Source organism: Leopardus geoffroyi, chromosome A3 (genome assembly GCF_018350155.1).
Source record: "Leopardus geoffroyi isolate Oge1 chromosome A3, O.geoffroyi_Oge1_pat1.0, whole genome shotgun sequence".
NCBI classification, from domain to species: Eukaryota; Metazoa; Chordata; class Mammalia; order Carnivora; family Felidae; genus Leopardus; species Leopardus geoffroyi.
The window spans coordinates 124,748,285-124,774,685 of record NC_059336.1 but is presented as its reverse complement, the minus strand read 5'-3'; the positions used below and the strand labels follow the sequence as shown (position 1 = coordinate 124,774,685).

The 26,401-nt window shown below is 35.8% G+C and overlaps 1 protein-coding gene across 16 annotated transcripts in view; it reads right to left on the bottom strand.

The window, feature by feature from the left end:
• Positions 1 to 26,401, bottom strand: part of PUM2 (pumilio RNA binding family member 2) — a 101,873-nt gene that overhangs the window by 7,238 nt on the left and 68,234 nt on the right. For 8 of the 16 annotated variants that reach the window (XM_045447626.1, XM_045447627.1, XM_045447632.1 and 5 more), the window contains 4 exons: positions 23,471 to 23,707; positions 8,402 to 8,669; positions 7,219 to 7,348; positions 4,949 to 5,083 (listed from right to left, as the gene is read on the bottom strand). In XM_045447626.1, coding sequence (XP_045303582.1) covers positions 4,949 to 5,083; positions 7,219 to 7,348; positions 8,402 to 8,669; positions 23,471 to 23,707 — 770 coding nt within the window. The remainder of the gene's footprint in view (positions 1 to 4,948; positions 5,084 to 7,218; positions 7,349 to 8,401; positions 8,670 to 23,470; positions 23,708 to 26,401) is intronic. The other 8 variants (XM_045447628.1, XM_045447629.1, XM_045447633.1 and 5 more) reach the window with 3 other exon arrangements.

Genomic DNA, 26,401 nt, shown 5'->3' with positions numbered 1-26,401 from the left:
TGTAAATGACACTTGTTAAAAAATAACCTAGGGATCCTGAACCTGCCATATTTAAATGACTTTCTTCACTTTGTATACCTTCCACACAACTTTCTCAGCTGACTATAATATACATATACAAATAATTCCAAATTCTATACTTTTTCTCTGCTTAGCACTCCCTTTCCTTCAAATAATTTTTAATACCCACATGAGTCTATTAAGTGCATGGGAAAGGGTAAGGAATTGAGCACTTAAGGGCTATGTGACTTTCACATATTATCTCAATGATAGGAAGAAATCAGACATTTTAATTCTTTTTTTAATGAGCTTATATTAAAGAACTCATTTAATATAACTTTTCTTTATTATGTGATACTTTCTTCAGGGACAAATCTTTGGGAAATTTTAGATTTTTGTACATTTAACCAGGAAAAATGACCCTTTCATGTGTATTTCTTTGCTTACTCGTAAGGTTTTCACATTTACAATCTTTCTCACCCAAAGAACTCCCAGGTACCTACTACTCCCAGTTCCCTACTACCTACTGAATAACTGTAGAGAAATTCTGTTAAGCCAAAATACAACACAGATGTTTAACTATAAACTAAATAACAAAATAAAATGTTACTTAGTTTACAATCCAAACAATACCATTATTAACAGGTTTCTCTAAGGCTTATTCCCAGTGCTTTATATTTTCAAGTATTAAAGACATTTAAAGCCTTTATTATTTACTTATTAAGTGTAACCAACAATGTTATATTACTTTCAGGTGTGCAACAGTGATTAAACAATCATACACATTACACAATGTGCACCACAATAAGGTATAGTCACCATACAACGTTATTACATTATTGACTATAATCCCTATGGTGCACTTTTCATCTCTGTGACTTAAATTTTATAACCGGAAGTTTATACTTCTTAATCCCTTTCACCTATTGCCTCCCCATCCTGCTATCCACACAATAACTTGTTCTCTGTAGTTGAGAGTCTGTTGTTCTGTTTATCAGATTCCACATATAACTGGAATCATAGGTACAGTATTTGTCCTTTCTCTGACTGATTTCACTTAGTATAATACCCTCTAGGTTGATCCATGTTACTGCAATTGACAAGATCTCATTCTTTAAAATATCTTTATTTAAAAAAAAATTTTTTTTTAACGTTTATTCATTTTTGAGAGAGAGAAAGAAAGACAGAGCATGAGCAAGGGAGGGGGAGAGAAAGGGAGAGGGAGACACAGAATCCGAAGCAGGCTCCAGGCTCTGAGCTGTCATAATAGAGCCCATCACAGGGCACAGCGAGATCATGACCTGAGCAGAAGTTGAAAGCTCAACCAACTGAGCCACCCTGGCATGCCCAAAATATCTTTATCTATACCAGTTTGAGACTTAGGATCAAGCATTTGTGTAAGCATCTACAATAATCAAAATCTGTTCATCTTGTTCCATTGTGACATATCTTCAATTATTCTAAAACTCAGGATTTCCTCCAGAGTAATGCTATTTTCTCACAAATTTTCAATGGTGTGATTAATGCACACATACAAACATATTCATCCATACATGTTATGACTGTTTTTAATTCTGGGATTTATTATACAATAATATATGTGGGTGGAGAATCAAAGCTGATCTCTTTCCAAATTTATTAATTACTGATACCTTTAAAGAAATAATTATTTCCTTTACTCTGTGTTTCATTGTAATACATAAGCTAGTTACACAGAAAATAGTTATCTATTTAGGGTTATAAATTTCATTCCTAAGGTCTGCTTAATTTCACATGAAACCCACACTAATTAGTGATGCTTCACAATTTATTTTCAAAAATCTAGCAGATCAGCATTTACTCTCAAACTCTTAATATTCTTGTCTATTTCAAATAATTTTAAAAATTATTTTGATGAATTACCAAAAAACTCCCAGAGTATGATTGGAATTACATCAGTCCTTTTTTGATTTAAAATAAGACTTCTTCCATCCAAAAATTTGATATATTCCCATTTACAGGTGTTCTCTTTTCTCTTTAAAGAATCGTGAATCTTGTTAACAGAATTCTTAGGTTAATTTCCTATTGAATGAAAGTTTTAAGAACTTTATGTGTATAATTTCTAATTGGCATATAGAATGCAACTGGCTTTAAATTTTTTATCCTTTGAAGAAATTGATGTCTGGTTACAGGAAACAGATAAGAAGGAAAAGATTGTTTTAAGGTCACAGAAATAAATTTTTAAATAAAACTGGTTTTGTTTCTGTACTTTCATATTTGCTGCTACAGTAGCTCAATATTTTACAGAGCTAACATATAAATCTGGCTCCATTTAAAAACTGGAGTACTTTCTAGTACAACCAGAATGGAAGGAAACCGTGCACCACAGTTTTCCAGATGGGTGGGTTGACTGCTTTGTTTAGCCGACGCATGCTTAATATTCTCCTATAGGCCAACATCAAAGAAGTCTGGGGAAACTCTTACCTTGCAGCATTATGATTCCTGCTGGGCACTGGCATTTTGTGAAACCTTATGGGGGAGGGTAATGCTGGGGCAGAAATGTGAATTATGTAGATGGGTGGTTTCACGTCTTCAGACCTCTCCTAGACCCAGTACAGTTCTCTTAACTGTGTCAGTCCCCAGTTGACAAGCTTTGTATCCACTTGTCCGCTCAATTTAAATATAGCTGTACATAGTTGACAGTGGCCATAGCTAAGTTACTTTTTACCATATCTGACTTTCAACAGTAATGAAAATGGTTTTGGATTTTCTTTTATTTCCTAAAAATGAATACAATATCAGAACTTCACATTTTATTTTTTAATTTTTTTTAATGTTTGTTTATTTTTGAGACAGAGAGAGACAGAGCATGGATGGGGGAGGGGCAGAGAGAGAGAGACGGAGACACAGAATCTGAAGCGGGCTTCAGGCTCCAAGCTGTCAGCACAGAGCCCGACGCGGGGCTTGAACTCACGGACCATGAGATCATGACCTGAGCCGAAGTTGGATGCTTAACCGACTGAGACACCCAGGAACCCCAGAACTTCACATTTTATACACTAGTACCTGGCTATTAGTATTTTACAGGAACCATAGTTCTTGGGGACTTTATATATATATACATATGTACATATACATATATACTTTGTGTGTGTGTGACTTTTTTGTAAACTAAGTCCGATTCAACATTACAATCATTTTAGAGTTACTATAACCAATGAGAAGAGCATGTTTTTTGAAATCTGTTCTGAGCCTATAGTGTTTCCTTTGTGAACATATCTCTATTTTATACATTTTGTAGTTACACTGTACTAAAATATTAGCTTGTTTGATATAAGGAAAGTATGTATTGAGTACCTTTTTGCTAGCCTGGTTGTTTAACCTTTTTTAAAAAAAAAAAAGGTTTAAGCTTTAAAAAAAAAAAAATCTTTAAACTGGTCTTTCTTGCATGTTATAAATAAAGTTGCAGCTAAAAGGGACAGGCAGAGGGGTGCCTGGGTGGCTCAGTCGGTTAAATGTCCAACTTCGGCTCAGGTCATGATCTCACGGTTCGTGAGTTCAAGCGCCGGGTTGGGCTCTGTGCTGACAGCTCAGAGACTGAAGCCTGCTTTGGATTCTGTGACTCCCTCTCTCCCTACCCCTCCCCCGCTCATGCTCTGTCCCTCTCTGTCTCTCAAAAAATAAATAAAACGTTAAAAAAAAACATAAAAAAAAAAAAGGATAGGCAGGGAAAACTAGTTTTGAGTGTCTTAGAATAGAAACATAAGATTAAGATTTTTTTTCTCATTAAAATGTCTTATTCATGATTTATGGAAAAAATAAAACAAAATTTTTTTACCTGTGCTTGCTTCAGCAGCATATACACTAAAAGTGGAATGGTGGGGCACCTGGGTGGCTCAATCGGTTAAGCATTCAACACCAGCTCAGGTCATGATCTCACAGCTTCTGAATTTGAGCCCCGTTGTCGGGCTCTATGCTGACAGCCCAGAGCCTGGAGCCCAGTTCAGATTCTGTGTCTGCCTCTCCCCTGTGCTCACTTTCACACTCTCTCTCTCTCAAATATGAATAAACATTAAAATTAAAAAAAAAAAAGTGGAATGGTACAGGGGCACCTGAGTAGCTCAGTTGGTTAAGCATCCAACTTCAGCTCAGGTCATGATCTCATGATTCATGAGTTCGAACCCCACATCAGGCTCTATGCTGACAGCTCAGAGTTTGGAGCTGGCTTCAGATTCTGTGTCTCCCTTTCTCTCTGCTCCTGCCCAAGTCACGCTCTCTCTCAAACACAAACATTAAAAAAAAAAAAAAAAAAAAAGTGGAATGGTACAGCGACTAGTATAGCCCCTGTGCAAGGATGGCACACAAATTGTGAAGCGTTATGTTTTTATGTGAACTGGAATTTAAAAAAAAAAAAAAAAAAAAAAAAAGCACTGTATTGAAAAAAGAAAATTTTATTCTTGTGGTTATAAATGTAGTACAATCTGGGGCGCCTGGGTGGCACAGCTGGTTAAGTGTCCGACTTCAGCTCAGGTCACGATCTCCCAGTTCATAGGTTTGAGCCCTGCGACGGGCTCTGACAGCTCAGAGACTGGAGCCTGCTTTGGATTCTGTGTCTGTCTCTGTCTCTCTCTCAAAAATAAACAAACATTTAAAAAAAGTTAAAAAAAAAAAAGAAGTGGTTCAATCCAAATACGTTTTGGAAACAATAAAGGTATTCCTGATACTACAGGAAATCAAATAAGCAAGTGTAGCATTTTGCTTCCCACACAGCAGGCCCTCAAATTATCTTCATTTAAAGATGAAGAGATGTTGAAGAGAATGAAGAGGACAGATCAAAGATCTATAGTATAATATGTAATTAAAACGTACTGTTTGAGACAGATTATTTAAAGTATTTTATTCTAATTGGGGAAATATAAAGTAATAATTTCAAAACTGAATAAAATACAAAAAGTTTGTCTTAACTTACAATTACCTGCTGGTCAGATGAAATAGACTCCAGAGCTTTCTGGATAACACGACAGCCATACATCTGCAAGGCTAAAGGCAGAACATGCCCACGAATACGAGTGGCGAGAGCTAATTTTTGATCCAAACTCCCAAACTGATAGAAAAGAAATCAGTATTAATAAAAATAACCATTATATTAATTTTGTTAAACCTGAATAACCCACTGTTTGCGGCCTATTCATTCTATTTTTAAAATATCACAATTTGTAATCATGTAGGGAAGAGGACTTAGGTAAAAGCTAATTAAGATAAATCCAGAACTGCCTGAAATAACTGCATTGCTTTTATGGGGGGGTTAAGTCTCATTATCTAAAATTTCCTTTTTACTAATATATTAATCACCTGTAATTCTTTTAAAGTAAACAGCATTACATTTCATTTTAAACAAATAAAATCCCCTCATCTTTAACGTAATGAACTTCTGACCATGCATTCAGACGAAATTACATTCAGACAAACTATATTCTGATGTAACTGTGGAGGAAACTTAAGTAAAACTAAAACAGAGATACTTAGTTGTAAACTGAAAATTAGATAAAATACAAAATACATGACACATCTAACAAATGTAAATAAAGACTATACTATTATCACTAATTTCTTCATCTAAGATTTACTCTCAATGCTTTATATTTTCAAATATTAATCAGATTACTACTAAACTTCTCATTTAAAGTAGGCCCATATATTTTAAAAATATTTTTGTGATAAAATATATAGCATAAAATGTCATTTTAACCATTTTTAAGTGCATAATTCAATGGCATTAATTCACAATGTTGTGCAATTATCACTACAAACTGTTTCCAAATCATTCCCGTTGCCTCAAACAGAAACACTGCATACATTAAGCAGTAACCCCCCCACCCCCCCTCAGCACCTGGTAAACCCTAATCTACTTTATGCCCCTATCAATTTGGCTGTTCTAGCTATCTCATATAAGAAAAACACTATGATGTTTGTCCTTTTACATCTGGCTTATTTTACTTAGCTTCATCCATGATGTAGCATGTAACAGAACTTTATTCCTCATGGCTGAATAACATTCTTATTGTATGCATACACCACATTTATCCATTCATCTGTTGGACATATAGGTTGTTTCCACCTTTTGGCTACTGTGAATAATGCGGAAACAAACGGTGTTTGAGTCCTTGTTTTCAATTCTTTTGGGTATACAGGAGTGGAATTGCTGGATTGTAAGGTAATTTTTATGTTTAGTTTTTTTTTTTTTTTAAGGAACTGCCGAGGTGCCTGGGTGGCTCAGGTGGGTAAGTGTCCAGCTCTTCATTTGGGCTCAAGTCATGATCTCAAGGTCATGAGACTGAGCCTCATGCCACCTCCACTGGGCATGGAGCCTGCATGGGATTCTCTCTCTCCCTCTGTCCCTTTCCCTGCTCACACATGCTCTCTCTCAAAAAAAGAAAAGTTTGAAGGAACTGCCAAACTTTTTCACAACAGCTGCACCATTTTACATTACTACCAACAACGTATGAGGTTCCAATTTCTCCAAATCTCCACCAACATTTGTTATTCCCCCCGGCCCTCTAAAGCCATCCTAGTAGATGTAGCGTAGAATCTCACTGTGGTTTTGATCTGCATTTCCCTAATGACTAAGAATGTTGAGCTTCTTTTCATGTGCTTCTTGGCTACATGTATATCTTCTGAGGAGAAATGTCTATTCAGGTCCTCTGTCCATTTTTCTTTTTTGTTTTTTCTTTTCTTTTTTTTTTTTGAAAGTAATCTCTATACATGGGGCTCAAACCCACAACCCTGAGATCAAGAGTCACATGCTCCACCAACTGAGCCAGCCAGGTGCTCCTCCTGTCTGTTACATTATTTTAATGTTTATCTTTGAGAGAGTACAAGCTCTCTCTGTATGGGCAGAGTATCCAAAGCGGGAACAAAGTTAACAGCATGGAGCCCAACGTGGGGCTCAAACTCACAAACCGTGAGATCATGACCTGAGCCCAAGTCAGATGCTCAACCAACTGGGCAACCCAGGTACCCCTCTCCTGTCCATTTTTTAATACGGTTGTCTTTCTCTTGTTGAGTTTTAGGAGTTCTTTATATATTCTGGATATGAAATCTTTATCAGATACATACTTTGCAAAATATTTTTTCCCAAGTGCATATATTTTTATATGAAAATGACTCTTACCCAACTTTCTGAACTTTTCTACGCATTCAGCAATATAGTTGGATGTACAAATATGTATATGTGCTTACCTCAAAAAATTTCTGTATAACATAGTTTCCAAAAACATCTGTCATTAATTGATAGGCTGCTTGTAGAATTTCATTAAATACCATCTGTCGCTCAGCTGGAGTAGCTCTCTCTAGTTTTTGTTGTATGAATCTATATAGGAAACATTTTATATGTCATCACAGCACATTGAAAATAAGCTCCTGCAAAATCTGTATCTGACTTGAGTATCACACACCCCCACATATATACACATAAAATTACTTCCAGGAATAGTGCTAACACATTTAATACTGTGAACAGCAAATTTAAAGCAAAAAAGGCAAAAGCTATGAAGCATTTCTTTATAATGCCTTAATTTTTAAACTATTAGGCAGACATTTGGATATATTATAATCTGCATTATAATCAATGAAAAAACTAGATTTTACTGGTTATTCATACATTTTTCATAATAGTATTAAATATTTAAGTTTAGAGCCTAATGAAAGAAACCCTTAGAAATAAATTCATCAAACACAAATGAATTCCTAGCCATTGTGAATGACACAAGGTTCATGTGCTACTCTTAAGGAATTTTCAACTTTAAGGAGATAAAATAAAACTATAAAAGGAAATAATAATTAAATTTAATAAATGTGTTACAATTCTATTTTCCTTTTTGTGTTCTATCTTGAGAAGAACACTAATTTACATGTACCTTAAGTACTATAAGAGAACATTATGTTTAATGTACAAAGTCACCAAATTCTTCTAAAAGAAAAGTGAAATGTTTCAACTTAAGACATATCACATCAAATACAAATCTATACAAATACAAACGCAAAAGCATTTAACCTTCTTTTAAAAATTTTTTTTAGACGAGGTCTACATCAGGGACATTTACATCCACAAATGTAATTCAGAGCATTCTTTTCAAAGGAAAATTAAAGTTGAGTGTTTTCAGAATCAATGCCCAAAAAAAGGGCACTCCTATATTTTCATTATAAAAGTATTCTCATTATAGAAAAGTGGGAAACCATAAATAATTAAAAAACCTTTATTTTTATCATATGTCCTAATAGCGAAGAAGAAATCCATTACTGGGCCTTTATTCTGTAAAAATTTCCTTAAATGATCCCAGTCAAGAAAATTTTAGACTCCTATAAGGCAGTAATTTTCAAAGCAAAAATACAGTGCTCAGTATCCTAAACCATAATCACTTACCTAGAACCGTGCTGGTCTTGAGAAAACTCAACTATGTGCCCAATCAAGTCTCTAAGTTGAAGGTTTGGGAAGCGGTTGTTTCTGAAATCTTCCAATAATCTACTTCGGCCGGAAGGCATAATATCAGACCTATTATACCGAAGCCGGGAAGGAGGAAAGAGCTGGCTGCTGGAGCTGAACAGACTGGAAGTGCTTGAAGCACTCCGGTATTTTGCTTCTGCTCCAGGCGCTGCAGAGATATATCGACCACTACCATTTGTCAGGCCTCCTACAACAAAGCAGCTGTGGTCAGCAAGTATTTTTGACAAGGCCATTCCTCAAATAAGAGTTACTTACACCAAAATTCAATCAATAAAGAAATAACCACTCCACTGACCACTAATTCCTATATGTTTTAACAGGAAATTGAAACTGGAGGGAAAATCTCACACATTTACTTATTGTGTGTGACTACGGGATCTGGGGGATAAAAAAGACTAGAAAAGATGAGAAAAATAAACCTGGATTTGTTCTTGGCAGTTTAGTTTCAATCATAATCATAACACCTAATATCATATATAAAAGTTGTATTTGTTCTTGGAAGCTTAGTTTAAAACATAATTATAGCAAGTAATGTCATACATACTAATATCAATACCAGAATACCAAAACTACCAACAAAATTTCCAGTTTATTAACAAGGTTACAAATAGCTAAGCAAACTCAGATTTGAAGCCACTGAAATACAGTTGGGCTGAAATTTACTTGCAGTGTTCATGGAACACTGAGGGCTAAATTTGTACTTTTTTGGACTGTATTTTTAAAAATGCATTAGGTAATACATATACCTCTATGTAAAGAAAAACGGATTTTTAAAAAAGTAAACTCTACACACAACATGGGGCTCAAACTCATGACCCTGACATCAAGAGTTGCATGCTCTACTGACTGAGCCAGCCAGAAGCCACAAAAAACCATTTCTTAAAGAAAATAAATCCATTACATCTTAAAGTATTTTAAAAATTTTAAAGGAATACTCTCCATAAAATACTATTATTTTACTGACAAGAAATAGAAATAAACAAAATGTATTTTTCCTAGAGCTTTAATGTTGATCATTTGAGACACATAAAAAGCCTCTTTAACTTATTATATCCCATTCCAAACAAGAAAATTAAAGGGCAGTCAATAGAAACAAACAAAAAATACAAGCAGGAAATTGTTATTACAAAAGTCATTTAAAAGTACTTGACAGTGTCCTTTTAAAAAAGAAAAATGTATAGAAAACCGTAACGTGCAATATAGTTGCTCAGATAAACAGAATCTACCATCAGCTTTAAGCTATTATATACCATCTCTAAGTAGAGGAGTGCTATATATACAATCCAGACCACAGGGCAGAGATGATGCCAAGGACACACTGTCAGTGCAAAGTTGTGAAGTTATGCAGAGGCACTGAATGGCAAAAAGAGTTACAGGCACAAGGAAAAAAGTAAGACAACTGTAATCCTGGAGAGTGAGCTGCTTTAAAACATTCCTCTTTTACTTTCAGTCCCCAATGCCCTAGCTTTTGTTGTGATTCCCACCACCCAGAGTATTATACATATAATTCATAGGACTCTCCAGTCCCCTTTCCAGTGTAAGTGCCACAACATTATGTTCACCTACAAGCTAGATCCCTGGTACCTAAAAGAATGTCTGACAGATAGTGGGTACACATTAATATTCATGAATATTTTATATAACATTAACTGCCTAAGGTTCAATTCTAGACTATCTTTCTTAAAAATGTGTAATTTAACAGAACATTTTATACACTAAAACCACTAACATCAAATTCGCATATTCATGCCAGGTCTATATAACTATACCAGTGTTCCTGTACAAAGAATCCAAAATGTGAAAGAATTCAGTGTTTTAATACTGTCTTGATTCCCTTGATACTCTTAACCCTCTAGCCCCTACTATTATTTCTAATCATACAATTCTATCAACTGTTCACTAGCCCATTCAAATCTCTAACAATTCTTTAACCTTTATGTAGGGTAGGGATACTCTGCATATCATTCCAGTCTGTTTTTACAAACAATTATAAAGTCTCATTCAAAGGCCACTTGGAGGTCACTTTACACTAAAGCATCCTGCTAGAGTACATCCTCTCAATTCTTCAGCCTAATATTGAGTCCTTATTCTGAATCTATTACTCACACAAATTTCCTAGAAGAACCCTAATTTAATTGTTCACTTCTCCTCTTGTTCATTATTGTCTCTGCACCACTGCTTACCTTACCTCAAACGTAAGGCCCAATCCTACACCTCTTTACCCTTAATGCGCTAAAGATTTTCAACACCAAATTCAAAATATATACTTACCCCCAGAAATGACTATGCCAATTTTATTTCATACCTTCTAATACCTAACAGGAATCTCTCCCATGTCTAGGTATTCTTTGATTATATTCTATCAGCTCCGTAACACCAAACTCCTGATGTACTCATTGCCGACTTAAAATGTCTCATGATGTGTAACTGCCTTTAGTTTTAAAGAAACCTCAAAATTTCAGTTCTGGAAGTCTACTTAGTATTTTCATTTACAAAACAAAAAAATTCACTCAGGGCAGGGTAACTTTCTTTCTTTACAAATTAAATAAGCATTTAAAACCCAATTGTAATATACACTGAACATTTTAAATCTGGTTATCTAAATATTGAAAGCATGCCATCCAAACCTATTTTGGAATTGAGGGACATTTTACAAAACTGGCTTATGCTCTTCACAAATGTTTAAGTCATAAAAGACAGAAACAGTGCAAGATTAAAGAAAATTAAAGAGTCATGACAAATGAGTGTCATGTGAGTCCCCATATCAATCTCTTTCCTAATCCTTACTCTCTCCAGTCTCTCTCTGGCAAAGTTTGAATAAGTTGGCTAATTTATTTTTTATTGTGGTATGATATCATTGTTTCCTGACTTTGATCATTGTAGTTATATAAAAGAGTATTTCCTTATTTTCAGAAAACATACATGGATATATTTAATGGGTAACGGACAGACAGTATGTCTACAACTTCCTTTTAAAAGTATCAAGGAAAAAAAACTGGATGTGAAGGGGAATGAATATGCAGAGAGGGGGAGAGGAAGAGAGGAAATGAATGATAAAGCAAACATGGTAAAATAACATTTTGAAAATGTGGATAAAGGGTGTGCTGTAATTTTTTTTTCCTGTATCAGTGTTACAACTTCCCCATTAAGTCTCAAATTATTCCAAAATTAATGAAAAACAACACACATATAGGCTATCTAGGTCATACCATTGCTAATGGTAGTCCATAGGCAGAGGTGTTTCTGCACCAAATGTGTTAAAGGGATAACCGTCTTCAATTCATCACTGACATCCACCCTTAGCATTTACACTTCTTAATCACTACTTGGCTAGGAATGTATTTTGGACAGGGAGATCTGTGCTATAATGTCACAGACCACTGGTCCAAATGCAGTATGCAGCTAGTCAGCCAGGACTCTTGGACAGAGCTCTTCACACAATAGTGTGCTGCCCTTTACATACTATTTGTGTAAGGATTTTTCAAGTTCACTCATGACAACCGAGTGAAGGCAAGCATCTTACAGTAATCCTAGTAGAAATAATATGATTTTATAAGTTTTCATTAATTTCCTCGAGAAGTCTATTGTGTTAGAATCCTTCCTATTATTAATCAAAAACAAAAAAAGATTATAAAATTACTGGGAAAAACACAGGGCAAGAAAAACAACGGTAACAACTGTAACAATCACAAAATAAATAAACCTGATTAATCTTCTCATTCTTTTCTAAGTCCAGAAAATTTGGAATGGCAGCTGCATAACCTATCAGACCTGTGTATTCTTTTGAAAATACAGATTCCCAGAGACTTACTCAAAGCATACTGAATTACCCTCAGTGGATAATTTTTATTAAAAAAAAATATTCTGAAGGTTATTCTGAAGAAGAGTTTAGAGGCTAATGAATTAGAATTCAAGATTATTCAAGGATTCATTTTACAGCAGGTTGTTAACTACCAATTTCAAATAGAAATGGTAATCCTAGTAGATTTGGGGTCCTGAAAAGGGTACAACTACATATAGGCTACTAGACAGTGCTGGTTTCAGAAGACAAGGCTCTAGAAAACTTAGGAAATGGTAAGATGATAACCGAAGATGGCCAGTTAGTTGCAGCAAGCAAAGAATCAATGATACAGAGTGGTAGGAAAAAAGTCTAAAATGACAATCTAATTCCTCAAAGGATAATATTGGTCAGACCTTTTTGTCCTGAGTTCTGGCACCTCATTTTAAATAGGGTTTATGTGTTCAAAATAATCAGTTTTTTTCACCTACCTGAGAAAGTCCATTTAATTACTTAATATTCATAAATACTGTATGCTAGACACTGAGGGTCCTTTAAAAAAGGCAGGAAACATTTATTGGGCATTCTTTATTAGACACTGAGAAGTTAACTCTGCACAAAATGCTATATACTGTGTTGAATTGTGCCTCCCCCCAAATTTGTCATTTTAAGTGACTCAGCTGGGGTAACCTGCCATAGCAACCCTGGGAAACTAACACAGATTTTGGTACTCATAGTGATGTGCTACTATAAAAAATGACTAAAAATGAAGAAATGACTTTGCAGTTGGGTAATGGGTACAGTTTGAAAGAATTTGGAGGTGTTCACAAAAAGCCTAAATTGCCTTGAAGAGACGGTTGGTAGAAACGTGGATATTAAAGGCAATTCTGATGAGGGCTCAGACAGATATAAGGCACGTATCAAAAGCGGCTACCGGGGCGCCTGGGTGGCGCAGTCGGTTAAGCGTCTGACTTCAGCCAGGTCATGATCTCGCGGTCCGTGAGTTCGAGCCCCGCGTCAGGCTCTGGGCTGATGGCTCGGAGCCTGGAGCCTGTTTCCGATTCTGTGTCTCCCTCTCTCTCTGCCCCTCCCCCGTTCATGCTCTGTCTCTCTCTGTCCCAAAAATAAATAAGTGTTGAAAAAAAAAAAAACAAAAAACAAAAAAAACAAACAAAAGCGGCTACCGTCTTAGAGAATACGTATGCTGTCATGAACAATGTTTGTAGAAATATGAATGCTATAAAGATGTTCCAAGTGAGGTCTCAGAATAAAATGAGAAACATGTTATTGGAAACGGGGAAACCCAACTGAAATGTGTTAAAAAAGCAAAACTGGGTGGAAAGCAAAACTGCTGTGGAGATTTAGCTGAGATTTCCAAACAACGTGCTAAAGGTGTGGCCTGGTGTCTGGGCTGCTTATGGTGAAATCAGATTAAGATAATTTGAAGAAGGAACTGTTTTGTTTTTTTTTTAAGTTTATTTATTTATTTTGAGAGACAGCATGTGTGCACAAGTAGGGGAGGGACAAAGAGAGAATCCCAAGCAGGGTCCACGCTGTCAGCACAGAGCCTGACACGGGGCTTGATGCCACGAACCCGGAGATGCTGACTTGAGTTGTAATCAAGAGCTGGACGCTCAACCAACTGAGCAACCCAGGCACCCCTGAAAATGGAACTGCTAAGCAAAAGAAAACCAGCACTTGATGATCTGGAAAAGTCTTAGCTTATCTAGACAGAATGCTGAGAATGCAGAGTCAATGGGTGTAGATGGACAGCCCCTTGACATTAGTGGGAGACCAACAATGTTTTCAAGAATTTCGTATCTACAGAAACACTGGCAGCCTGGCCTGAAAGCGTTAGAGATGGGATGAATTAAGAACTACTCTGAAAGCAGAGCCACAGATGCAAAGGCTACAGGGGTTGGGCAGCAGTAGATGCAAAGTACAGAGCATCATGCCACAGGTGATTATTCTCAGGCCTTGAAACAAATGGAATTTGCCCTGCTGGCTTTCAGACCTGCTTGGCACTGTAAGTCCTTCATTCCTTCCAATTTCTCCCTTTTGCAGTGGGTATGTCTATCCTATGCCAGTGCTACTACTATATTCTAGAAGCAGATGATTTATTTCCTAAGTTTCATAGGTCTATAGATGCAGAAGAATTTTGTCCCAGGATGGACCACATTAGGTGTCTCACCTAACAGAGAAGATGAGATTTAGACTTGAGTCATTTAGATGAGATTTTAGACATTCAACTGACGACAGGATGGGTTACAATTCTTGGGGATGCTGGCTTGGAATTAATGTATTCTGCACGTGGGCCAAAGAGGAATTTGGGGTAACCAGAAGGCAGCCTATACTGGGTTAAACTGAGTCTCCCAAAAAAGTTTTCAATTCTTAACTCCTGGTACCTATGAATTTGATTTTATTTGGAAACAGGGTCTTTGCAAATGTAACCAAGTTCAAATGAGGTCATACTGGATTAGGTTGGGCTCCTATCCAATGAGTGGTGTCCTTGTAAGTGAAGGAAAATTAGGACACAGACACACAGAGAGAATGCCATGTAATTATGTAGGCGGCCATGGGAGTGATGCATCTATAGGCAAGGAATGCCAAGGACTACCAGCAACCACCAGAAGCTAGGAAGGAAGGACTGCCTCTTCGGTCTTCAAAATGACATGGCCCTAAAAACACCTTGATTTTATTTCTAGCCTCAAAGTATGAGACAATAAATTTGTGTTTTAAACCACCTAGTTGTAGTTTGTTACAGGAGCCCTAGAAAACTAATACATATGCTATACTCTTAACAGGATAAGGGACAAGGCTATTATCTCCATTTCACATGTGACACAATAGGCTTAGCGAAGCTACCTTATTCAAAGATGAATAAATAATAATTAGACTGAGTTTTTTGGAAAACAATTATACCTGCATAATTCACTTAAAGCTTTTAATTATACCCCACTATACTTCATGAAGAACAGTATGACATTACATTCTTTTTTTTAAACTTTTAAACAATGTTTTATTTCATATTGAGAGAGTGAGAAAAAGAGAGAGAGAGAGAGAGAGAGAGAGAGAGAGCACGCGCCCGCGCAAGAGAAGGGCAGAGAGACAGAGACAGAATCTGAAGAGGGCTCTAGGCTCTGAGCTGTCAGCACAGAACCTGAAGCAGGGCTTGAACTCACAACAGTGAGATCATGAACTGAGCTGAAGTCAGATGCTTAACCAACTGAGCCACCCAGGTGCCCCTGTCATATGACATTCTGAAATCTGGGATACACTTGACGTAAGTGACACGGGGAATAAATCACATAAAATTTTTCTAGTGATTATTAGCTATATATTTGCAATATAAAGACACAAAATTTTACTGGAAAAAGATTGAGGCTTCAATGAGTTTAAAAACTAATGAGATTCTAATTAAGAGTGTATTCTCCCAGGGTGCCTGGGTGGCTCAGTCAGTTAAGCGTCCAACTTTGGCTCAGATCACGGTCTCATGGTTGGTGAGTTCGAGCCCAGTGTTGGGTTCTGTGCTGACAGCTCAGAGCCTGGAGCCTGCTTCGGATTCCGTGTCTCTCTCTCTCTTCCCCTCCCTCATTCAAGCTCTCCTTCTCTCAAAAATAAACATTTAAAAAAAAGTGTAGTCTTCCACACCATTTTAATAGGCTAATATAAAAAGCAAACAGCATGAAAATGTCAGGTGTTACCTTAAAGTTGTACATCTTATGACCACACATAAAGCAAACATTAGATGTAAACTATAAATCAAAATAAAAATCTGTTGTTTCCATTTCTATTGCTTGCAATTTTTTCTCTAAATGCAATTAAGTAACCTGACCTTTTAGCCTCTACTTAAGCTTAACCTTCCTAAAAATATAAAGAGGGAGACCATCACAACAGAAGATATTTAATAATCTTCCCTCATTCATCAAAGAGCATTTAAACAGACTGAGGGGCACCTGGGTGGCTCAGTCGTTGAGCATCTTGACTTTGGCTCAGGTCATGATCTCATGGTTCTGGAGTTCAAGCCCGCTATCAGGCTTGCTGCAGTCAGTGCAGAGCCTGCTCTAAATCCTGCCCCCCTCTCTCTGTGCTCCCCACCCCCACTTGTACTCTCTCAAAAATAAATAAGTCTTCAAAAAATAAATAACCAGGGGCTCCTGGGTGGCTCAGTCGGTTGGGCGTCCGACTTCAGCTCAGGTCACGATCTCGCGGTCCGTGAGTTCGAGCCCCGCGTTGGGCTCTGGGCTGATGGCTCAGAGCCTGGAGCCTGTTTCCGATTCTGTGTCTCCCTCTCTCTCTGCCCCTCCTCCGTTCATGCTCTGTCTCTCTCTGTCCCAAAAATAAATAAACGTTAAAAAAAAAATTTTTTTTAAACAAAAAATAAATAACCAGACTGAGCTCTTAACATATGAACTATAGTCTTCAGACTAGTATTACATCATTTCTATTACTAACTCATCTTGTTGATTCCCATTATTCTAACAAAAAGGCTAGTTTCTGTTTGGTTCTAAAAATTGCCTGAACTTTAATCTTTAGTGAAAACTACTTCTGTAACTGAACATGAGGACTCTTTAAAAACTATGCCCCCAAAATCATAAGTAGTGGGGTGAATTTCACTCACTGCCTCATATGGACATGTGGGTGCTAAGTATCTTCCCCGCACATGTCAAACCACCCTCACAGATATGACCTCATTTCCTCTCTGGTTAATACTTTTGGTGACAGTTAAGAAACCAATGGATTACATCTGCATTTCTTGTAAAATATTCCTGTTGCGATTTCATGACCAGCTGTCCTGAATGGGGTAAATGGAAACTGTAGGACCTGGGATTTTTCTCTTAAAATCAGGATCACTCAGTGAGTTTATGCAATGTTAAGGTTTGCTTAATAAACTTGAGTATCAGGAAGAATAACTTTGATCCTAGACAAACATTATAGGCACACTGATTTTCTCTCTTGATGGGGCTGTTACTGTGGTGGGAAGAGGGCTGAACTGCAAACGGACTGTGAAAGATTTAACCCACACAAAAATAAACCTAACCTAATGTCCAAAAACCAAACCAAATGTACACACACAAAAATAAAAACTCTACAACTGTCATAAGCCCTTTCAAAGTGCAGTATTCTAAACAGTATGATCCTATTAACACACTGAACAGAGAACACACTGACTGGAACAGCTAAATAATGCTTTAATAATAGAAATCCAAGTAGAATGTAAAATAATTTTTTAAACAAGTAGCAAGTGTCCCAGAATACATTCACCAATAAAACACAAAGAAACAAAACTCCTCAAATTCAATTACCCAAACATCTGTTGAGATTTCAACATTCTTATATAGTTGTGGAGAAAGGCCCACTGGTCACAAATCAGGTAAACCTAAAGAAGTAGGTCTACTTCTGGATCCTCTGTTCTATTCCACTGGCTTATTTATCCTTGTGGCAATACCACAATTTTAGTTGCCGTAAGTTTATAATATATTTTGACATTAACTTGGATCTGTAAGATTGTCTGGACTACTCTCAGCTCTATCTTCCCGTTTACGTTATTTAACGTAAAGAAATTGTCAATTTCTTTAAAAAGCCTGAAAAATTATTGAGGCTGTGCTAAATCTAGTCATCAACTAGAAGAAAAGTGGTTTCTTTATAATACTGAGTCTTTCCACCCCCATACAAGGTATATCCATCCATTTATTTGTCTGCTTTAACTTCTCCAGTGTTTTACAGTTTGTAAAGATCTTGACCTTTTCACATTAGATTTGTTCCTAGGCACATTATAAGAAAACAATCACACATGAAAATATTTTCAATAACAGTCAATTTTCAATGTCACCCCATGAGACGTGTGCTTTCATTTTCAAAGATTATTTGGCTAAAGCTATAAATCTCTAGTGAAGCACATCTGCATATATCTCAAAAGTTATATTTTTGATCCTATGTTTACTTAATGGACATTGTTTGGTGTATAAACAATGCAATGATGTAAATTCTAGGTGACACCTTGGTAGATTAAAATGTTTAAGGTGCATGAAGACTTATTTGCTACCTCAGTAATAAGAAAACAAGGTAAAAACTAATTGAGTGGGGAGGTGAAATGCAAATGTGAAGGCCGACAAAAAGGAAAGCTTTAAAAGGACAGTAAACAATGATACACAATCAGCAAAAGTAAAGAAAAGGCTCAATTTGGAAAATATCAAGAGGAAAAGAGTATATAAAAACATATACAAAAAGAAATCTGACTTTTCTACTTTGTCTCTCATCTATAAGCTTTTATCCCCCTCCCCCAAACTTTACGCAATAGCAAGCAGAGTTGAGATAAATGGAAAGCAAGAAGGTAGGAAGGAAAAAAGGCATTAGGGAGATGACAGAGGACAAAGTCAAAGGTTCATAGGAAGCCCCCAGGGATCCAGGAACTAAGAGTTAAAAAGGAAGTGTGAACTGGAATAAGGTCATGTGTAAATTATGAATTATTTCTTTTCAAGGTGCCTCTCTCCCTGTGGGTACTATTGGAAATTTCAGTGGGATAAAACTCCCCCCACCTTTTTTTTGTTATGGTAAGATTGGCTTCTGCATATTTAATATCAACAGAATTCCTACAATCATTGTGATAAGTAAAAACTGTTGCCACATATTTCCAAATTGTTCACCTCCTCAAACCTGGTACTTTAAAGAAGCACTCCCAAATTACTCTGATGCTGAACCATGGACTCAGATCAAGTATTTGCTAGCTCTAAACCTGAGATTATCTTAACTGAACTAACTGGTGATAATATTCTCACTTATTAGAACCACAAAGTCAAAGATAATGTTATTAAAGGATAATGAATAAAATATAAGGGCAACAATTAATCACTGTGATCCCAAATTAGACCTAAGATCAATAAATTTGTATACAGAAATGAAACAAAATAAATTCTTCCATACAAGTAATAATTTTGGAATTTCTTCATAGAATAGTTTATACCCATCAATGAATAAAAATGAATTTTAGACACACCAGAGGGTTTGAAGCAATGCTTTAATTTACATCGCCATGAGCACCTGTAAATGTTCTGTTGCGAGCTGTATATGCTGCTCTAAAGCCAGTTCCTGAGATACCTGCCTTATGATTAACACATATTCTTATTTCATGAAGTAGATAATATATTTGGACATTCTCAAGAATAACTAATAAGAAAGAGGATCTAGAAGTTTAGTAATCTTATATACAACTTTAAAAATACATAACCGACGCCACTGTGAGGTACACAGTTTCAAAGACTGATTAGAATACTGTTGTTTATATATTTTGTGTAAAACTGTTGTTTATTTTAGAACAGCATAACAGAAAAAGCAAGGATAGTATCAGGAGTCAGAATGGTGTTCTAGCCTCAATTCCATCATTTGCTGGTTTGGGCAAGTCTCTTGGGCTCATAAGACCTATACTTTTCTTATCTCTAATGAGCATATCGCTCAGCCAGTCTACCTTAACAATTAAGATGAAATGAAATAATGAATATGAAGGTGCTTTAGAAAACTATTCAAATGCTACTGAGTTACAGGCAACTTATTACTTAAAAGATAATAGTACTTTCAGTAAAAGCTTCAAAATAACTTACATTGTTTTCTGCTTTAAGGACCACATACAAAACTCAGAAAAGTTGCACACAGCCTTAAAACCGATTGGGTGACACTTGTTTTAATTTTTATTTAAACATTTCATTCTAAGACAAGGAGCTGACAAAGTCTACCAAAGTTTGGCAATTTTAAGAGAGGCTGACATCTACTTAATAGGAAAAACGATCCTAACAATTTTATTGTTTTTAATATAAAAATCTTCTGTGATTAGAAAATAGGTTATAAAATTTTCTAATCCATAACAAGCTAAAGCACTGAATTTGATTCCTGAATACATGACATTAATGAATTTTCAGAACTGACAGTCCCCTTTCAATAAACTGAATTTCATATAGTTCAAAGCTTGAATTACACTTATTCATACCCTTAAGAAAAACATCAGTCAGCTCAAAAATGAAGAGGTACAAGGAATAAGCCATTATTTTGTCAAGTCGTAAATTAAATAAAAATACAGAATGTTGCTTTATATGCAGGAAGTTCCATATCAATCTAATAATGATGAGCATAAAGATGAGAGTATCAGAAATCAGTAACATGTTTTAGATCAATGTAATATGAGAAAATAGTTCACTTAATCTTGAACACTTAACTTGAAGCCCAGAATGACATTACTCTTTCCATTTCAAGATAAAAACCATTAATTTTAAATTTCTTCTTTTTCTTTGCTCTTTCCCACTTGTTTCTGACTCCCTATATTTTAAGTGCTGCTTTTAAAAAGTTGTCCTTAAGAAATAATAATAATAGTAACAAAAAGTTGTAGTCCAATGGAGCCAATCTGAAGGGTGCCAAATGGCCAAATATGGTAAAATTTTTGGATAAAAAAAAAAGTATAAAACTGATGTCTCCCAGACCACAATGGACTGAAATCCCAAAAGCTATTAATTTACAGGTAACAATGATGATTAAAAGAACACAAGTAAGCTCTTAGTGTATCAACTCATTCTCAAAGTTAGAAAATAAAGATTCCAAGCATTATCCTGACTCCTATATGAACTATGTATTTTCAGTGTAACCTCACAACTCATGAGAGAAAATTTTTTTAGATAAAAGTTCCAGCTCATAAATGCAGAAGGTATGACAGAATTAGAGAATCACCATTTTTGCAAACTCATAAAATAGGCAACTATCGAAGGCTGCTAAGCCCATCAAGTGGATCAGGCTGACAAGCTCACAATGGAGACAACCAGATACATATCTCCTGATAACGTGCAACACTAAGAATACAGAACGCTATCTTGCCCAAACTAGCAAACAACAACCAGACCATGCCTCTAGATTTAATTGTTTTCTAGAAACAGACATGCAAATTCATTTCCACAGGCATTTCCTAAATCAGCTGCCTTGATAACTTGATTCATGAAGAAATCCATCTGAAGGATATACAATTTAAGTATTTTCTTACATCAGAAAGCATGTTAAGTCTTGCATTGTGATTCAATCAGATGAAAGCAAAGGATAGATTACTTCTGTGAACACTATGTAAAGAGCCAATTTATGAAATCTATTAAATTATTTCACCCTGGCATGGTCTATACAGTCCTTGTTAACAACATTGCCAGTCACACTACAACTAAAACTAAAGGAAACTGGGAGATCAGAAAAGAAAATCACCTACAGATAATTCCAATCAGAAGTGCGTTAAAATACCAGATTTCCAGCTGAAGCTAAACCTATGGAGTTTTAACTCTGGGTACAAAAGTATCAGGCTATAATACAGAAATGCTGGCCCAAGTGATGATTATTTCTCATAATTGATGAGAATTTCTTCCCTAAGCATCTACACAGCTGGGTTCTTTATAGTCTAAAGAAAAATATCTTGATTGCTGTTTAATTATAGAGACAGATCTAAAAATTTTATTTTTTTTTAATATATTTTTTTATTTTTTGGAAGAGCACAAGCAGGGGAGGGGCGGAGAGAGGGGGACAGAAGATCTGAAGCAGGCTCTTCAGTGACAGGCTGACAGCAGCAAGCCCGATGTGGGGCTCCAACTCACGAACCGCAAGATCACGACCTGAGCCAAAGTCGGACACTCAACCAACTGAGCCACCCAAGTGCCCCGAAAAATTATGTTCTAATTTTTAAGCAAGTTATGTAGAATAACTAATGCCATTTTCACAAGCTCTAAAGCACAACATAAGCAGTAACAGTTGACAGGAATCTGATCTGAAACTTACCTATAAAAAAACGACAGGACATGACAAATATAATCTTAACAAATAAAACACAAAACTATTATGAAAGTCCTATTCTTAGGTTTGTTATGTTCCATATATTTGTGTCCATTTCAAAGTTTCAAAGGCATATCTTACATGGGGGTGGTGGAAGTGAGTGGGTCTGAGTAGAAATAACAGAAATCGGGAACTGAGCAGCCTTATGACCAAGAAGAGATGATAAATGAAGGTGTCAGGCTAAAAACTGGTAAATTTACACAAATAGTGTACAGCAGATCTTAGGACACCTCCCAAATAAATTAATCAATTGTATATATTTAATATCCACAAAAGAGCAAAGACCCAGAATTTGGGGCACAGGACCAGTCTTTCAAAATCTAGGCCACATCACACTGACATATATTTACACGATGATCACTACAAAAGATCCCTTTGTTACATGGACATTTATGTATTAATGAGCTGTAGGAAAACATAGCTATACCTTAATGATGGGGGAGTCAAATATAATCACTAACTTATATTTGCTAACAACAGCAACATTACTTTCTAAATTGCAAGCTGATTTAAATCTTTCCAAGCACATAAAAATCAAAAAAAGGAATCTCTGTTTTAATTAAGGCAACTAAAATTATAAAAATCCAAAATCTACTTTCAATGAAATACTTTCCTTGAAGAGATAAGGATTCATACACAGCCTGATACTCAAAATCTCTTCAAATATATGCTGCTAACTACATGAATAAATACTTCCTGGAGAGGAAAAGGGGTAACCACCAACTCAATAATCTTGGGGTGGGGGCAATTTTAATATAAAGATATAGACAAAAGTCCTAAATACTCCAAATTCAAGGATATAACAAACCTAAAACATTTTTTTCTTAAACTAACGACGTATTCAAAAGTATATGGACCAAACCGGTAAGATTCTCTAACTCACAACCATACTAAATTCATATACCCTGATACACCCTTTGGTAAAATGGCCAGGCATTCAAAGGCCAAAGCAAAAACCATTGTAATAAACTCTCTCAAGTTTGAGAACTATGTGACTAATGTTTTCCTTTAGATGTGCAAAAACTTTCGATAGTGAAATTTCTTTTACTAACATGTTTCAACAGTTGACTTTTCAGATGATCTAAAACACACACAAATCAAAAGCACAGACAAGAAAAAACACACCACTGTATTTCATAAAAGGAACATAAGATACAATAGGGGTCTTTACCTTACTGTACATTAGACCCTCACTTTGAATTTTCACGAAAGTAGAACTTTTTCAAAAGGCTAGTATCTAAAAGCAAAAGCAATTTGGCATGTTTTATCCAACATTAAATATTTTACACATATTATAAACACACACACAAACACACTTACATGTATACATACAAATAAAAAGGGTTTTGTTTTTTTTTTTTTACCTAAATGCAAACTGGATGAGGATCCATGTGATGAAAGTGATGGCGGTGGCGTAAGTGAATGTCCTGGAGTTTGGCTTGGCAGAGGCATGCCTATTGGACTTGGAGAGGAGGAAAATCCCAGACTATTGTAAAATGGTTGCCCTATGGGTGCTAGGCTGCTACTAGATCTTTTGTACAAGTCAGAGCTAGTAGATAGAGACTCTCTCCTTGTGGCACTACTACTTGCAGAACTGCCAACTGAAGAAGAAATAAAAAAAACCCTAATTACATACAGTGTTAACTGAATAAAACCTATCCCCAACTCTTGCTGGGAAATAACAGAAGTGATCACAATAATTACTTTTAGAAACATTATGGGGAAGATAATTACTGTGATAACTATATAAACTAACTTTCATTAATCATAAAAGGGTATAAATGCACCCCAATAAAGTAACCAGATACTTAACAGAGCACTCATATGTTTATTATTTCACACATATTTACCATTGACACATATGATTACTGTGCTTTAATACCCTGGTATGATTTATAAACCCTACAATTGTAAGGTGTCTGCTTTAGGAGACGCTAGAGATTAAATTCCAATAACGTTAAATTTTGGTAGTGTCCTAATCTCTGGAATCAGTTTCTTAGACTTCAACTCAATGCCAAGAAAGTATTACACTGATAAATAGATTATTAATACATTTCCCTCACCATTCACATTTAATTTGGCTTCTACCTTGTGTTCAAACCATAGTCCTTTAAGTCCATATTGGCCCGAATATCAGTCAGTTGTGAAATACAGATGGTAACTAACTTCTCAGCACTTTTCAAATTACACATTCTCCCTATCCATCAGCAACTAAGTTACAAAATATATATGAAAAAGTAAACTTCCTTTTAGACAATTGATGGCTTTCATTACTGTTGTCACAACCAAAGACATGCTTTCACTTACCCCTCAGGATCTCCATCTCCCATTCCAGAGATTCTACTACTGGTCTTATGAGCCCTTTACTCAAGTGAAGACAAATCAGCCTTTTTTCCCCCTCAAATACACAATTATCTCATTTCACATACCTTCCTAAACTACATACTGAATTCCTTTTACTTAATCCCAAATTCAACCCTCTAGTCCTTTTTTTCCTTAAGCACTCTACAAAATCATTTTTAAAAAATGGCAGAACCACATTACCATGTAGCCATGCATGCTCAAAAAAGTAATCAACATATCCGGATAATCAGTCTTTACCAAGTGTTTAAAAGGGCTGTCCAAAACTCCCACATCTTAAGTCTCACTTAGAGCCCACATTTTCAAGTGCTTCTTTCCTATTTCTAAACACTAGCCCTTTTTTTGGTTTGTTTTTTAACTGAATATCTTTTATAGCGAAGGGAATTTCATATTAGATTTCTTAACGTGTCAGGTTTTTAAAGAACAAGCTCTATATTCGGACCAATATGGTAACATTTTTAAAGAGAATTTTAAAGTTTCTATTAGGTCTTGGTTTTCTAATCTCAAGTCAGTTATCAATAGGTCATTAGAGCACAATGAAAAATTAAGAGAAAAATTAAGCAGAGAACATAATGGGTAGACCAAGTTAAGCTTATAATACAGATAGCAAACAATTACATTGGTTTTCCCAAATTCAAGACTCTTATAAAGGAAAAACACAAGGCTCACACTACTGTATGAGGCAAAATATTAAAACACTAGTAAACCTTTAATACCAGCCAGTGTGGTTTCTGAAAGACTGATATGTTTTATAGAAAACTGCACATTTTAAGGTATCATCTAATAAGAGAACACTATGTAACTATATGCATTTTAGTAGCAAAACCAAACAAACACTCACGTGATAAGCACCTCTTCTAGAGTTGCTTTTGGCAAAATTGTAAATACATGCTACGTTAACTATGCTAATTTAAAAGGACACTGTCAAAGTGATTGTTCTAAATACAGGGCTACACTTAAAATTCCTATTTATTTCAGAAAACAATTTGACTGACAAGGAAAAAAACAACAGCTCTCTAATAAGAGCAGTAGCACTGTCATTTCCCTGGCAAATAACCAAAGAAACCATAGTTTTGACACATGAAATAGTATCTTCCTCCAAAAAGGAAAGGCCAAGCCAAACGTTTAAAAGTAATTCAGAAATAGCTTTATTTTAATCCTAAACAAGCTGGCTCCTTAACTTTTACTATATGCCTAAATTATCTGCAACAGTGCAACTGTGAAATATGAAAACAAAGGATACCTAAAAGATCTAAGAGGCTAGACCAACAGCGGAGTCACTAATCATTTATCAACAATATATAACATGTTAAATTTCAAACTTTCAATTGTAACAACACTTTCTAAGTAATGGGTCGTAGAAGGGTTGATTTAATTACCATATTACAATGGCTAAGCTTCCTAACTGTGTTATATAAGGTGGGGTATAACACTGGTGTTAATGATTACATCATATGGGTAAGAGAATGACAGTGTACAGGATTCTGTATGTGTATATGTGCACATAACTGTACTATCATTTTAGATTTCATACAGGTATGGAATTGCCATCATGTGAAACGGCAATGGGTAGGCTTCTTTTAAGAGTACCCTTGTGTAGCACTTGAATGAACTCTCACAAAATGTCCAAGAGGAAGGGGAAGATGATAAGACTTTTACTGGCATCCAGGGGTGGCAACTGCTAATGTCCTCTGAAGCAAGGTAAAACAGAGGTATATACAGATTGGTAGTCAAAATTAAGTAAGCAATGTTTATAAATAAGGGAGGCATGAAGAAGACCAGTTTTGGGGAAGGAGGCATCTGCAGGAAACATTTGTAGGGAACAAAATGCTCATGCCAACCAGTTCCTGAATGCTGGGGGGAAATGATCCTAACAACTGAGAGACAAATGAGAATTTGAAAGAAGTGGATAAGGGGGTCTACAAATCCATCCG